The sequence below is a fragment of the Rhododendron vialii genome, chromosome 8a (assembly GCF_030253575.1).
Source record: "Rhododendron vialii isolate Sample 1 chromosome 8a, ASM3025357v1".
Lineage (NCBI taxonomy): Eukaryota > Viridiplantae > Streptophyta > Magnoliopsida > Ericales > Ericaceae > Rhododendron > Rhododendron vialii.
Window position 1 is genome coordinate 19,308,088 of NC_080564.1, and position 12,421 is coordinate 19,320,508.

Sequence of the window (12,421 nt, forward strand, 5' to 3'; positions counted from 1 at the left end):
CAAATATATGGATGATTGTCTACTTAACACAACCTTTTTTGAAATAATTTTGCATATCATTGTAGTTATTTGTCCAAAGTGTGATCCGTGCTTTCATGGCTTGCTTGAGACCGGCTTTCTAGATGATGCTACTTAATGAATAGATAGAGTCAACGTTAAGTGAACAGGTGTTGTGTTAATTTGTCGGCTATGCAATCTCACTCCATTTGAACAATTGCATTGTTATAAAATCACTGCGTCAGGTAGAAATCAGAATCTGTGCTTCTAAACAGCTATAGTTTGTCAATGCCTCCTCTCTTGTGTAATAGAGTATGTGTGTATGTATGTGTTGTGTAAGAAAAAACTAAAAGCCAAAGCCCAGCTCAAACATCCTGAGGCCAGGAGGCTATACCCTAATTGTAAGCGGAACTTGACTCTATGCTCACTTAAGCTCGCTTTCAAGAATTCCTTCTCTTCCTTGTCTTCCTTGATCTCCATATGATTGCAGAAGGGTCCGGACATAGTCGGTATGGGATCTTGGGCGGAAGGATATCAAGAAAACTGCAAAAAAACATGCATCCGTAAAATCCCACAATATAGTGTGCTGAAGTGAAACTATTAGAGCTACCTGCAAACAAACCAAGTTGTTCATAAATTATAGTTTGAGCTCGTTTTCTTAAGAACGAGTTCGATACTTGCTACCGAGTGGAGAGTATACAGTAGTTTGACTCATTTGCAGCTTGAATTTGCAGTCATTCATCTAAAGGGTGTATGGTCCAAATTGTGATAATTCTCTTCATTCTTGAGCATATAATTCGATTAGGAATCTGAAAGCTAAAGCACAAAGTTATTGACTTATTTTGATAAGATAACCAAACCAAACCAAACCAAACTGAACCTTAAGTCCCAATCACTTGGGATCGGCTACATGAATCATTTTCCTCCATTGAGCTCTGTCTAGAGCCATTTGTTCACACAAACCTACTATACTCATATCGTTGCGTACCACAACATCTAATGTCAATTTAGGTTTACCCCTTCCTGTAGCATTGCTACCTAAAGCTATCATATCTGCTCTCTTAACTACTGCATCTCCTGGTCTACGGTAGACATGCCCAAACCATCTTAGCCTATTTTTCCTCAACTTCTCTTCTATAGGTGTTACACCTACCATCTCACGAACCGTTTCATTTCTAATCCTGTCTCTTCTAGTCTTACCACACATCCACCTCAACATTCTCATTTCTGCTACATTCATCTTGTTCACCTGTTGTTTCTTAATAGGCCAGCATTCTGTCCCGTAAAGCATCGCTGGTCTAATGGAGGTTCCATAGAATTTTTCCTTCAATTTTATGGGTACCCTCTTGTCACACAGTACACCAGTAGCGCTTCTCCACTTGAGCCACCCCACTTGAATCATATGGGTCACATCATCGGTAATCTCTCTATCTCTACTAATGAGTGATCCTAAGTATCTAAAATGATCACTCTTAGGTATCTCCTGGTCTTGGATCATCACTCTTTCTTCGTACGCACTGCTGGTACCACTAAACTTGCACACTATATACTCAGTTTTACTCCTACTTATTCGAAAACCCTTTGATTCTAATGCTTCCCTCCAAATTTTTAGTTTCGTATTAGCACCTCTAGCGGTCTCATCTACGAAGACAATGTCATCTGCAAACATCATACACCATGAGATATCCTCCTGAAATTGTCTAGTCAATTCATCCATAACTAAGGCAAAAAGGTACGGGCTCAGGGCAGACCCTTGATGCAATCCTACAGTGATTGGGAATTCACTCGTTTCCCCTACTGGTGATCAAATGGTAGTGAATGCACCTTCGTACATGTCTCTAATCACCTCGATATACCCTTTGGTCACTCCCTTTCTCTCCAGAACCCACCATATGATGTCTCTAGGCACCCTATCATAAGCCTTTTCTAAGTCTATGAAAACCATATGGAGATCCTTCTTTTTTGCTCTATGTTTTTCTACCATTCTCCTTAATAAGTAGATAGCTTCCATGGTTGATCTTCCAGGCATGAACCCAAACTGTTTCTCTGACACCGTAGTCACCATCCTCAAGCGATACTCAATAACTCTTTCCCACAATTTCATCATATGACTTATCAATTTAATACCTTTATAGTTGTTGCAGCTTTGGATATCCCCTTTATTCTTATAGATAGGTACTAGAGTGCTCCTTCTCCATTCGTCGGTTTGGATATCCCCTTTATTCTTATAGATAGGTACTAGAGTGCTCCTTCTCCATTCGTCGGGCATCTTCCTCGTCATAATAATATTGTTAAACAACTTCGTCAACCAAGTCACCTCCAGGTCACCTAGACTTTTCCACACTTCAATAGGGATACCATCTGGTCCTAAGGCCTTACCCGGTTTCATCCTTTTCAAAGTTTTGGCCACTTCGAACTTTTGAATTCTCCGATAAAATTCATATTCTATATTCTCGCCAGGTAGATATTCTTCCTCCCCACCAAAGCCTCCTTCATGTTTCTCATTTAACAACTTCTCGAAATACGACTTCCATCTATCCCTGATTGCCTCGTCTTTTACCAACACCACCGAATCAATATATTTTATACACTTAACTTGAGAAACGTCTTTAGCTCTCCTTTCTCGCAACTTGGCAAGTTTATAAATAACTTTTTCTCCATCTTTACTCTCGAGTCTAGCGTAGAAATTCTCATAGGCCTTCAACTTAGCATCCCTAACAGCTTCCTTGCTAGCTTGCTTATAACCCTGAAAATTTTTCTCATTCCGGTCCTTTTGCCACTTTTTAAAGCACTCCTTCTTGGCTTTTACCTTGGTTTGAACCTCGTCATTCCACCACCATGTCTCCTTATAAATTGGACATTTTCCCTTCGACTCCCCGAGAACTTCTCTCGATATTCTTCTAATACCGTCAGCTATGGTATTCCACATACTGTCACTATCTCCTTCCACTTCCCACTGTACTTCTTGAGACATTCTTTCCTTGAATACCTCTAGTTTCTCCCCTCTTAGGCCCCACCATTTAGTTCGTGGGCATCTAGTTTCCTTCTTCCTTCTAATATTTCCCTTGAGACTAATATCTAACACCAAAAGTCTATGCTGTGCCACTAGACACTCTCCGGGAATAACCTTACAATCCTTACATGTCAAGCGGTCCGCACCTCTAGTGAGAAAGTAGTCAATTTGGCTTCTTTTCGGCAAAACAAAGACTGTTATATAGTCAATTGGCATGACAAAGAAGATCGACAACGTAACACAACTAATTGGATCAATATTCAAAATATATATACACACACACACACTCATTTCATCCACAAACATTTTGAGTCTCTCTGATCAAAAAAAAAAAATTACATTTTGAGTCTCGATCTTAAACCTGGGAGTCTTGAATACCATGGGAGGACTCATATGACAACTTTAGGCAATGTTTGGAACATGGGGAAGGAAAAGTAATTTTTTTTAGGCTTTGTTTAGAAATTGGAACATGGGGAAATGAAGGAAAAGTAAGGGAAAATATTGTTTCAAACTCCAACCAAAAGAGGAGAAAGCCAAAAGAATAACTATGAGTTTCCCCGGCATTTTCTCTACATTCTGCTCAATCCCTAATTGTTTTCTCTTTCTTTCTTCAATTTCCAAACAGAGTACTAGCGTTGAATGTGCATGGTCGTTGCGATATCCGATGTATAAGGTCTATTTTGTCCAAGGGCATCACAGCTATTTCATAAGTTCTCAGGGGGAATATAGTAATGTACCATGAATAGACAGACAGAGGGAGCAGGTAAAATTTTTTTTTTAAAGGAGAAAAATCTGACCTTAGCCCAGCTGCAATTTCAATCTGAGAGAAGTCCAGGATGTTGGTTGAGCTGATATTGATATTCCTTGGTGTGAATGGTGGTGGTGTTGGTTGCTTTATGGCAACTACTTTGCAATTGAAGTTGCTAGCTATATTGTTGTTGGCCATGGGCAACCTATATATCCACCATTGCAGTTGTGAAAATTAGAGCCGTAAGCTTTGAATTCTATCAACAACTACTAGGGAAATTATTTTTCATTCGTTTTTATCCTCTCGTACTCTTTTTCTTGTCTTTATTAATGGGAATTTATCAAGTTACCCTTACTTTTTCAATCACGTGATAGATATGATAGGTAATTTAGTATTCACCTGAATAAAGACAAGAAAAAGAGTACGTGCAATAGAATTAAAGGAGAGTGCAAAAATTATTTACGCAATTACTGGAGTATTTCTTAGTCAATATTAGTGAAAACTGAAAATGTTCGGTGACATCCCTGCACTGAAGTCTATGTCGCAAGGCTAATTCCAAACTGTCGAAAAATTCGGCCCATATTAAGGATATGGACCCTACCTTCGAAATAATTGTGTTGGATGTTTCTTGAGTTTCACAAGTGATTTTAAATAGGGTGGGGATGGCGTGTCGTTATTATGCAGTCTCCTTTTGAATTGTCAGGATTCTCTCAAGTCTACTTAGACTTTTAATCGTTGGGTTTATGGCATCTGTGTCATGTTATCATGTCATGATAAAAATTAAAATAAAATTACTATAATTAAAATATCAAATAGACGGTGGTACTGAAGTTTTCTTTTCATCTAAAAGAGTACTCATATGAAGTTCTTCACACAAATATTTTCCATACTGATATTTTTCATATTTTAGGAGTGATTACTATTCCGTAAAAAGTCACAAATGACAAAAAAGAAAGTTGCTAAAATGAAACAATTAACTATATTACTAGTACCAGAGTTCATTTTTTACATTAATTTTTAACTTACTTGAAAGAAGCCACGGGCTCACATACCACTTGAAGTATATATACCCCATACCCTCACTTGAAATATTTTTAAAATCAAAAGCAATACCTTAAACTTTCTATTACTTGGTTTAAACGTGTTGCTACTTCAAGTTACACTGGTTCGGCCGTAACCCAATCTACTTATTACTCCTACTTGTGTAATTGTATGCCATATTCATGTACATGTCAGAAAATGTTAACCCTAACCTGTTAATTTTAGGTTGTGTTTGAATGGCGTTATCCTAACGTGCCTAAAATTTTCACCCTCAGTTTGACTACTACTGTTGCCTTTGTTGGACATATGATGAGTTTGGGCATCAGAATTAGAAGTAAACTAGTTTTGTTAGAAAACTTCCAGATTATGTGAATGATAATTGGGACATTCGGAGGGTCTCCTGAGGCAATCGAAAGGGCTCCCGTTGGTACATTGAATCTGGATGAGACTCTGCATATTTCCAGCAGTTTTAGCTGGTTATTATCCCATGAATAGAGATTAATGGCGGTATTTATACCTGTAATTCATTCTGACAGTTTTGTATGTTGATTCTCCCCTATTCAAGGCTGAAATCAATTCTGGGTGTTACACAAGGTCTCTTGATGTGTATATATTGGAGTATCTCATTCTCCATTGGCACCAGCAAATTCACAACAATCCAAACATACTTTGATAATTCGTTCTTTGAGAGAGAAAGACAGGCGATAGTCAGTTTGCCAAGGTAGTCGACAATGGTGTATTGACGGCTTGCGGTTTAGCTGACCCACCCCTGGGAGGAAGACATCGATAGATCCTATAACACCCTCGGTAGTAGGCGAATCTTTCTTAAGGAGACTGTGGTATCACACAGAACTCGATTTGGTTTCAGAAATTATGTTTGTATATCTGTTTCATTATAAACTATTGTTCATTTATGTATCTGAAATCGCGAATCATCAATGAAACTGTTTATTGGAATTCTGTTATTGCCACATTTTTCCCAACAAGTTTTACAAAAAGTTATTAGGACTTCAGTTTTTTCCCCCTCCCTTTTCAAGTCCAGCTCCTCTCCAATTCATAGGGAATTGGAGGATCCTCTAATTGCAATTCAATGGTTAGGATTATCCTAGCATCTTCAACCCCAGAACTCAAATGGTATTCTACGGGCACCCAATTACTCTCCAAATATTTCCCAATTATCGCATCTCAGACACCAATTTACCAAATTCCAAACATTAGTAAAATTTCATATCATAACTTTAATAACAGGTGTAGGTTTAAAGAACTATTAAATTCACAGAGTTAATCAAAGAACTCATTTTGCATTTCTTCTAAAATATTTTTTCTGTAAAAATTATCTTACGTTCAATTACTTACTCTTGTGATTTCTTTCTAATTTCCATAACTGAATCTTAATTAAAATTTTCTTACATACAAGAACAACTACATCAACGAGCACACGATACAGTGCGAAGCACACGTGAAAATATACTAGTATCGGTAAAAAAAATCTCATGGACTACATAATAAGATAATATCAGCGAAAAAACGATAGTGAAAGAAAAAAATTATTGATATAATATTAGTAAAAAAATCATGAGCTATATGATATCGGTTGAAAAAAATCCTCACGAGCTATATAAAAAAAGTTTTTCAAAGGCAAGTTTAACAGGGAGAGAAGACGCCGTTCAAAAAAAAAATTTTTTTTTATAAACTTCGAAGAAAATTCATTAATCTTATGTAATTGAGAAATATTTGATTAACCCTATGAATCTGATAGTTCTTTAAACCTGCACCTGTTATTAAAGTTATGATATGAAATTTCACTAATGTTTGGAATTTGATAAATTGGTGTTTGGGATGCGATAATTGAGGAATATTTGGGGAGTAATTGAGTGCCTGTAGAATACCATATGAGCTTTAGGGCTGGAGATACTAGGGTAATCCTGACCATTGAATTGAAATTGGAGGATCCTCCAATTCCTTATGGATTGAAGAAGAGCCGGACTCTCCCTTTTCTCCCTAACAATAACCCACCCTCCAAAAAATTGGTACCTAGCCCAAGATCCTCCGTACATATATAGAACCCTTATTATTCCCCCGTTGTGTGAAAACGGGTACCTCTTGTCTTCTTTGTTATCAAGACTAAGTAACAGGCTTTTTTATTTAATAACAGGATATCTGGACCAACTTGCACACACTTTGATTAATTCGACTAATTCTGAGGTCCTGAAATTAATGACCGAACAAAACTAATTAACGTTACCGAAAACTGTAAGTAGTTTATTTGATTTCTAGTATTAGCTAACCCCAATAAGGGCAAGTTTAGATAGAAACGTTGGAGGGTACTATACCTACTTCATTAAAAACAGAATTAAGGAGAAGTTACCTACTACCGTTATACCAACTAAAACTTCTGGAAAATGACATTCCTGTTTCTTCATGTGTATTATTTAAGTTCCACGCCTAATTCCTGAATCATACAAACTTTCTATTTCTGCAATTTCCTTAAGTAACTAACCTGTACAAATTGGACATGGTAACTATGATCATATGTCTATAATATTCAATGTACTATTCATCATTTTCGTATAAAAAGTTCAAGTTATTAGGATACCAATAATTATTTAATCAACTTTCTTTAGTGGAAAAAAAATAGAAAGCATTAAAAATTAATAAAGTAACATAATTCTATAATTCTTATGCTCGCATTTCTGAGTTATTATTAGTGTGCCGCAGGGGACTCTTTGCCATTGGTAATTTCCGTGAGAGATCTTTGTCAACATATATTGGTGTGAGAGTTACACATTTTGAGATAGAATTACATCAGCATAACGAAAAATGATCACCCAGAAATGCTAAGTTATTGTGCGGAGAACTTGATAGTTTTTCCTTGTTTCATTTGTTTAGTTTTGGAGATTGAATTCTTTCTACCATAGGTGAAAACTCTCAAGTTTCCAGCATCTATTGTGGGTTTCACCGTATGTTCATTGCAGAATCGGAGCCGTTCATCTTGTAGGACTAATGGAGTAGAATTCCCACGCAAAAAAAAAAAAAGTTGATCGAATGTCAAAAATTGAATTTTAATTTATAAAATAGAGGGTCATGGACAGTTGAACTTTAATAAACAGACTGTCCATATTACAAATCAAAATTCAGCTTTTGATATACCTGTAGCTGATTTTTTACATGCATAGATACTGATATACTATTTTGTGCGTCTTATAAGAATACAAGATAAACATTTTGAATTACCGCATTACATGAACAGTGGGTTCACAATTGAAGATGGTGGAAACTTGGGGTTTTCCACTCATGGTGGAGAGAATTTAATCTCATAGTTTTGTCATCCTAATCCCTCGCTGTTTAATTTGGAGATTTTTCTTTGTTTCTCTCAAAGAATATTGTTCTTATTGAGGGTCGATCGTCAAATCAGTTATTAATGCTCTGATTTATACATCTATGCCCTATTATTATGCAGCCACTAAAAACATGTCACGTGCGTTCCTACTGTCCATGTTTGATGACCCAATTTTTTTTATTTTTTTTGTTTTGGAAGACTATCTATATATATATATATATACAATAAAATAATAATCCATTACAATACAATACTACATCCTCAATCCCAATTTAATTGTTCTTTTTGAAAATTCGTGTCACTTTTCAATTGATTATATATTGTAATTTACATGTTGTAGGTGATTTCGAAAATATTATATTATAAAACTAATTGAGATCTATTAAATAAGATTTATATTCGATATGAAATTCATTACGGATTTAAAAATATTGTAACAATTTTTTTAGGTGGTTATAATAGAATGAGAGACAACTAAATTGGGATTTGGGACGATGGGAGTATATGTTAGTGTGTTAAAAGACAAGACAAACATGGAAGACTCACCCATTTCCTTAGGCTAGCTTGCAAACATTTTATTATTAATCGTAATTGAAATAATGAAAGTTACTCTTCACCAAACATGTCCTATTCGACCGGCGGAGACTCGTGCCTGAAAGCACCTACGTCGTAGTGTCGTACGCAAGCAGCTCTTCTATGTGAAGTAACCAGGAAACCCCGACTAAAACCTCCATTGAAGATGTGCTTGATCAATCCTAGTTTCTATACAAAACCCCCCCTCCCTCTCTCTCTCTCTCTCTCTGAACAAAATTGACTAATACTTATGCTACTAATGAGTAATGGTATCAATACCCATAATTCAAATTAAACTTACCTGTAGAGAAAGCTTCGATTATGAAGCCCAACCACAAGCGTGGAAGCTCCGATTTCTCGAACAATCGCTGCAATTGTGCCCCCGTCTTCATCCCCTTCTCTCACTACAATCTCTATCTTTGCCTGCAAAACCCTACAATTGAGTCAATGTATAGGTTCAAAAAGTATACGTTTGTATAACAACTCGGGTTTGGAGGACTAAATTTAGGATTAATTAAGAGATTTTCTCCCTCTTAAATTTTAGGTTTGAAATTTTCTTTCTATCGATTTTTGTTGGAATTTTGTCACAGACTTTATATTGCCCTTGCTTATGAATGATGTGATTGATCTAAAGAAATGAATTGAGATACACATCAACTAAAAAAAATTCCCAATGCATATTTGCCTCCAAAAATTAAAATCTCGTGTCCTTGAGATTGATTCAGGACCTCCCTAGCTTGACGTGTAACAGTATTTAATTTCGTTTGATTGCAATTTTCAAAATTAGGTTCCTTGATCAATCTTTACAAGACACAGTAAAATTTACTGAATTGACCTTTTCTAGAATTGTTCTGTAGGCCCTGCTTGTAAAGAGAAGGAACAAGACATGAAAAAAATCACCTCAGGTTCCCTGCAATTTCAGCAGCAGGTTTGTACAAAAGACACTTCAGGGATTAAAATTGCACGGGAACAGAGGTACATGCACAATTACGGTACAGAAGATTTGAGTCCGAAAAAAATATGAGCTTACATTTGGGAAGTTGGTGCAGATGTCTTTGAAGGAGAGAGCCAGTTGGAAGCCTTTCAAGCGGCGGATTCTGAGCTTGTTCTTGCTTCTGGATCTTGAGTAAGGGAATACGTGAAGCAGAGTGATCAAATCACCATGCCGAACGAGGTTGTGGAGTGCCCAATTCAGTGCTGTCCTAGCTACCTCTGCATCTTCCACTACTGCCACTATTTTCCTCACATCCATTAATTCCTTATGATGATCAACCACTCTCCCTTGATTTCCCCCTCCCTCTCTCTCTCTCTCTCTCTCTCTCTCTCTCTCTCTGTAATTTAATGGGAGGTGGGTATTTGTTTAAAGTTCTTGTCCAGTGGGCGGCAGTGGCAGATTACTTGTGAGACATACACAATCTCTCTTTTTCTTTGTATATATTTATTTACCCAGGTTGTATGTCTAATTGCTTGTGATCGGTGGTTATGGCTGTCTCTTTCTCTCCCTCTCTCTCTCTAGCTTATGCCAGATTGGACTGAGAAAGAGCTAAGAAATTGGACTGATACCGTACTATGCACATTTTAATACAATCACACCACAACTTATCTCATTTTCGGTCTGGTCAAAGACAGATCATCCACATAGAGACTAAAATTTACTTTCTTGTGATCTAGCCCCAAGAATCGATCTTTGATCAAATTATATGAGGAGCGAATCCACCAACTAACTAGATTAACTATTAGGGTTGTACTAATAACAAACTGCATACTACAAAAAAGACTGGTCCTCATTTCCTAATCTTTGGGAGGGGGGAAAAAACTGGTCGACCCTGGTACTAGTTTGATGATTAACCAATTCATTCATACAAGACGTATGTTGAAATTTATTTAGGTTGATTTCACTTTAAACCCCAAAAAAAAAAAAAAAAAGTTTGTGCAGATTTTCTTTACTTAAGTACGCGAGGTAACCAACAATGTGATTCTTCCGAATCAAGGAAGCACATAGGAAAGTCATCCAAAACAGGAGTCCTTTTAGACCTTTTCATGAAGCCCGAGTCTCCTTTAGTAGTAATCCAAGCCAACAGGATGAAAGAAAACGAGAACTCGGGGCTAGACTCAGATTTTGAAATGGATAAGTTGTTCTACATCCATCTTATGATTTTTGGCATGTACCCTCTCTGTATTTGGAATCTTTCATCTCCTAAACTAAAAAGATGATCTTTACTTGTTCTCTCAACTCTGACTCGCACCTATATATTTCGACCCTAAAGTACTTAAATTGTTCTCATTAAATGCAATTGCTAACATCCAATAGATTAGAGGACCGGAACAGTCACCTATTTTTTTTTTGAGAAATTATCATATTTGTTATGTTTTTTTAGGCGAATCCACGAGCTAGACAGATGAGGGGCATGCAATTTCCTCATTTCAATCGTTGGGCCCATTGCTTTCGACATCACTAGTTGGAGAAGTTAGAAGTTAAAGATAGATGTTGAAGAATAAATCGTATTTGTGATAATAACTGTTAGAAATTCGAAATTTAAGTTAGTACTGATGTACCTCAAATAAATGTTTAAATTAAATAAAGATGAGTACTTTGTCTTTATATTACATTCTTCATTTCCACAATCTTTGAAAAAAAAAGTACAAATTCATTCAGAATCAAATAGATGTGCGAAGATAAAACAAGCTAAGAAACCTACGAAAAAAACAACAAAGTATGTGCTTAGACTAGTTTGATGTTGAACTTCCAAACCACTTGCGGATGTGGAACCACTGTGACTTGATTGAGGTTCGGTTCGGACCGACTGCATTTGAAGGAGCCGGTATCTTTCCTCATGGAATTGTAACAATGCTCCTTCCGCTTCGTCAAATGTCTTGTATCTTTTGAACAAGTTCCCCGAGTATCCATTAACCTACAGTCCCGCGGTCTCCCAACTTGTATAGATTCCCAGATTACGGCCGATAAAAATCACCCAATAGGATTCTTTATCTTGACTTGTCATTGAAATATCTACGAGAAAATATCGATTATCACATTTATAAGAATACTAATATTATGTTTATATGTACTTGGCTCAGATATTCTTATTAACCGGCGCATAGTACACTATTTGGCTACAACTTATGTTGCCGAATGGTGATTAAACTATTGACCCTCATAAGTTATCCCGCCAAGACAAGTGCGTCGCCTTTAAATTTCTCTGTCATATCCTCATAGCCTAGGAGAACAGCCTTAAAAATACCAAAAACTTGCCCAGCTAGAAGCCAAAAAACTGCCCAGCAACCACCAACGAAACTGCCAAAAATGTATGCCAAGAAAACAGTTCCTCTAGCAAAAACATAAAATACCACCATTTTTGCCCACATTACACCACTAAAGTAGCACCAAAATTGCCAAAAAATTGCCCAGAATGACATTACAAAACTGTCAAAAAAAAACAGCCAATAACTACACAGAATGCAGCACCAAAACTGTCCAAAAAAATAGCCACAAAACTGCCCAGAATGCTGAACCTAAACTGTCAACAAAATAGTCACAAAACTGCACAGAATGCAGCACCAAAGCTGTCCAAAAAAGAGCCACAAAACTGCCCAGAATGTTGAACTAAAACTGTCAACAAAACAGCCACAAAACTGCACAGAATGCAGCACCAAACCTGTCCAAAAAAAGAGCCACAAAACTGCCCAGAATGCTGAACCAAAACTGTCC

The 12,421-nt window shown here is 36.7% G+C and overlaps 1 protein-coding gene across 2 annotated transcripts; it reads right to left on the reverse strand.

Moving 5' to 3' along the window:
- Positions 1-201: 201 nt before the first annotated feature.
- LOC131335742 (uncharacterized) lies at positions 202-10,265 on the reverse strand. 2 transcript variants are annotated; one of them, XM_058371235.1, is made up of 4 exons: positions 9,743-10,265; positions 9,014-9,135; positions 3,808-3,963; positions 202-540 (listed from the first exon to the last, which is right to left on the reverse strand). In XM_058371235.1, exons 1-4 carry the CDS (start codon positions 9,962-9,964, stop codon positions 438-440), a joined length of 603 nt encoding a protein of 200 aa, XP_058227218.1. In that variant the 5' UTR covers positions 9,965-10,265; the 3' UTR covers positions 202-437. The 2 variants fall into 2 exon arrangements, with proteins under 2 accessions (XP_058227218.1, XP_058227219.1); XM_058371236.1 differs by having other exon boundaries at positions 485-607; positions 9,743-10,203.
- Between the last annotated feature and the right edge of the window lie 2,156 nt (positions 10,266-12,421).

What these genes read in the sequence shown, in the direction of transcription:
- LOC131335742 (XM_058371235.1), bottom strand. Translation starts at nt 9,964, where the DNA reads ATGGATGTGAGGAAAATAGTGGCAGTAGTGGAAGATGCAGAGGTAGCT. An exon ending in TCTGCACCAACTTCCCAAAT is followed by an intron (nt 9,136 to 9,742) that starts GTAAGCTCATAT and finishes AGGGTTTTGCAG; the next exon opens with GCAAAGATAGAGATTGTAGT. An exon ending in AATCGAAGCTTTCTCTACAG is followed by an intron (nt 3,964 to 9,013) that starts GTAAGTTTAATT and finishes GTGGATATATAG; the next exon opens with GTTGCCCATGGCCAACAACA.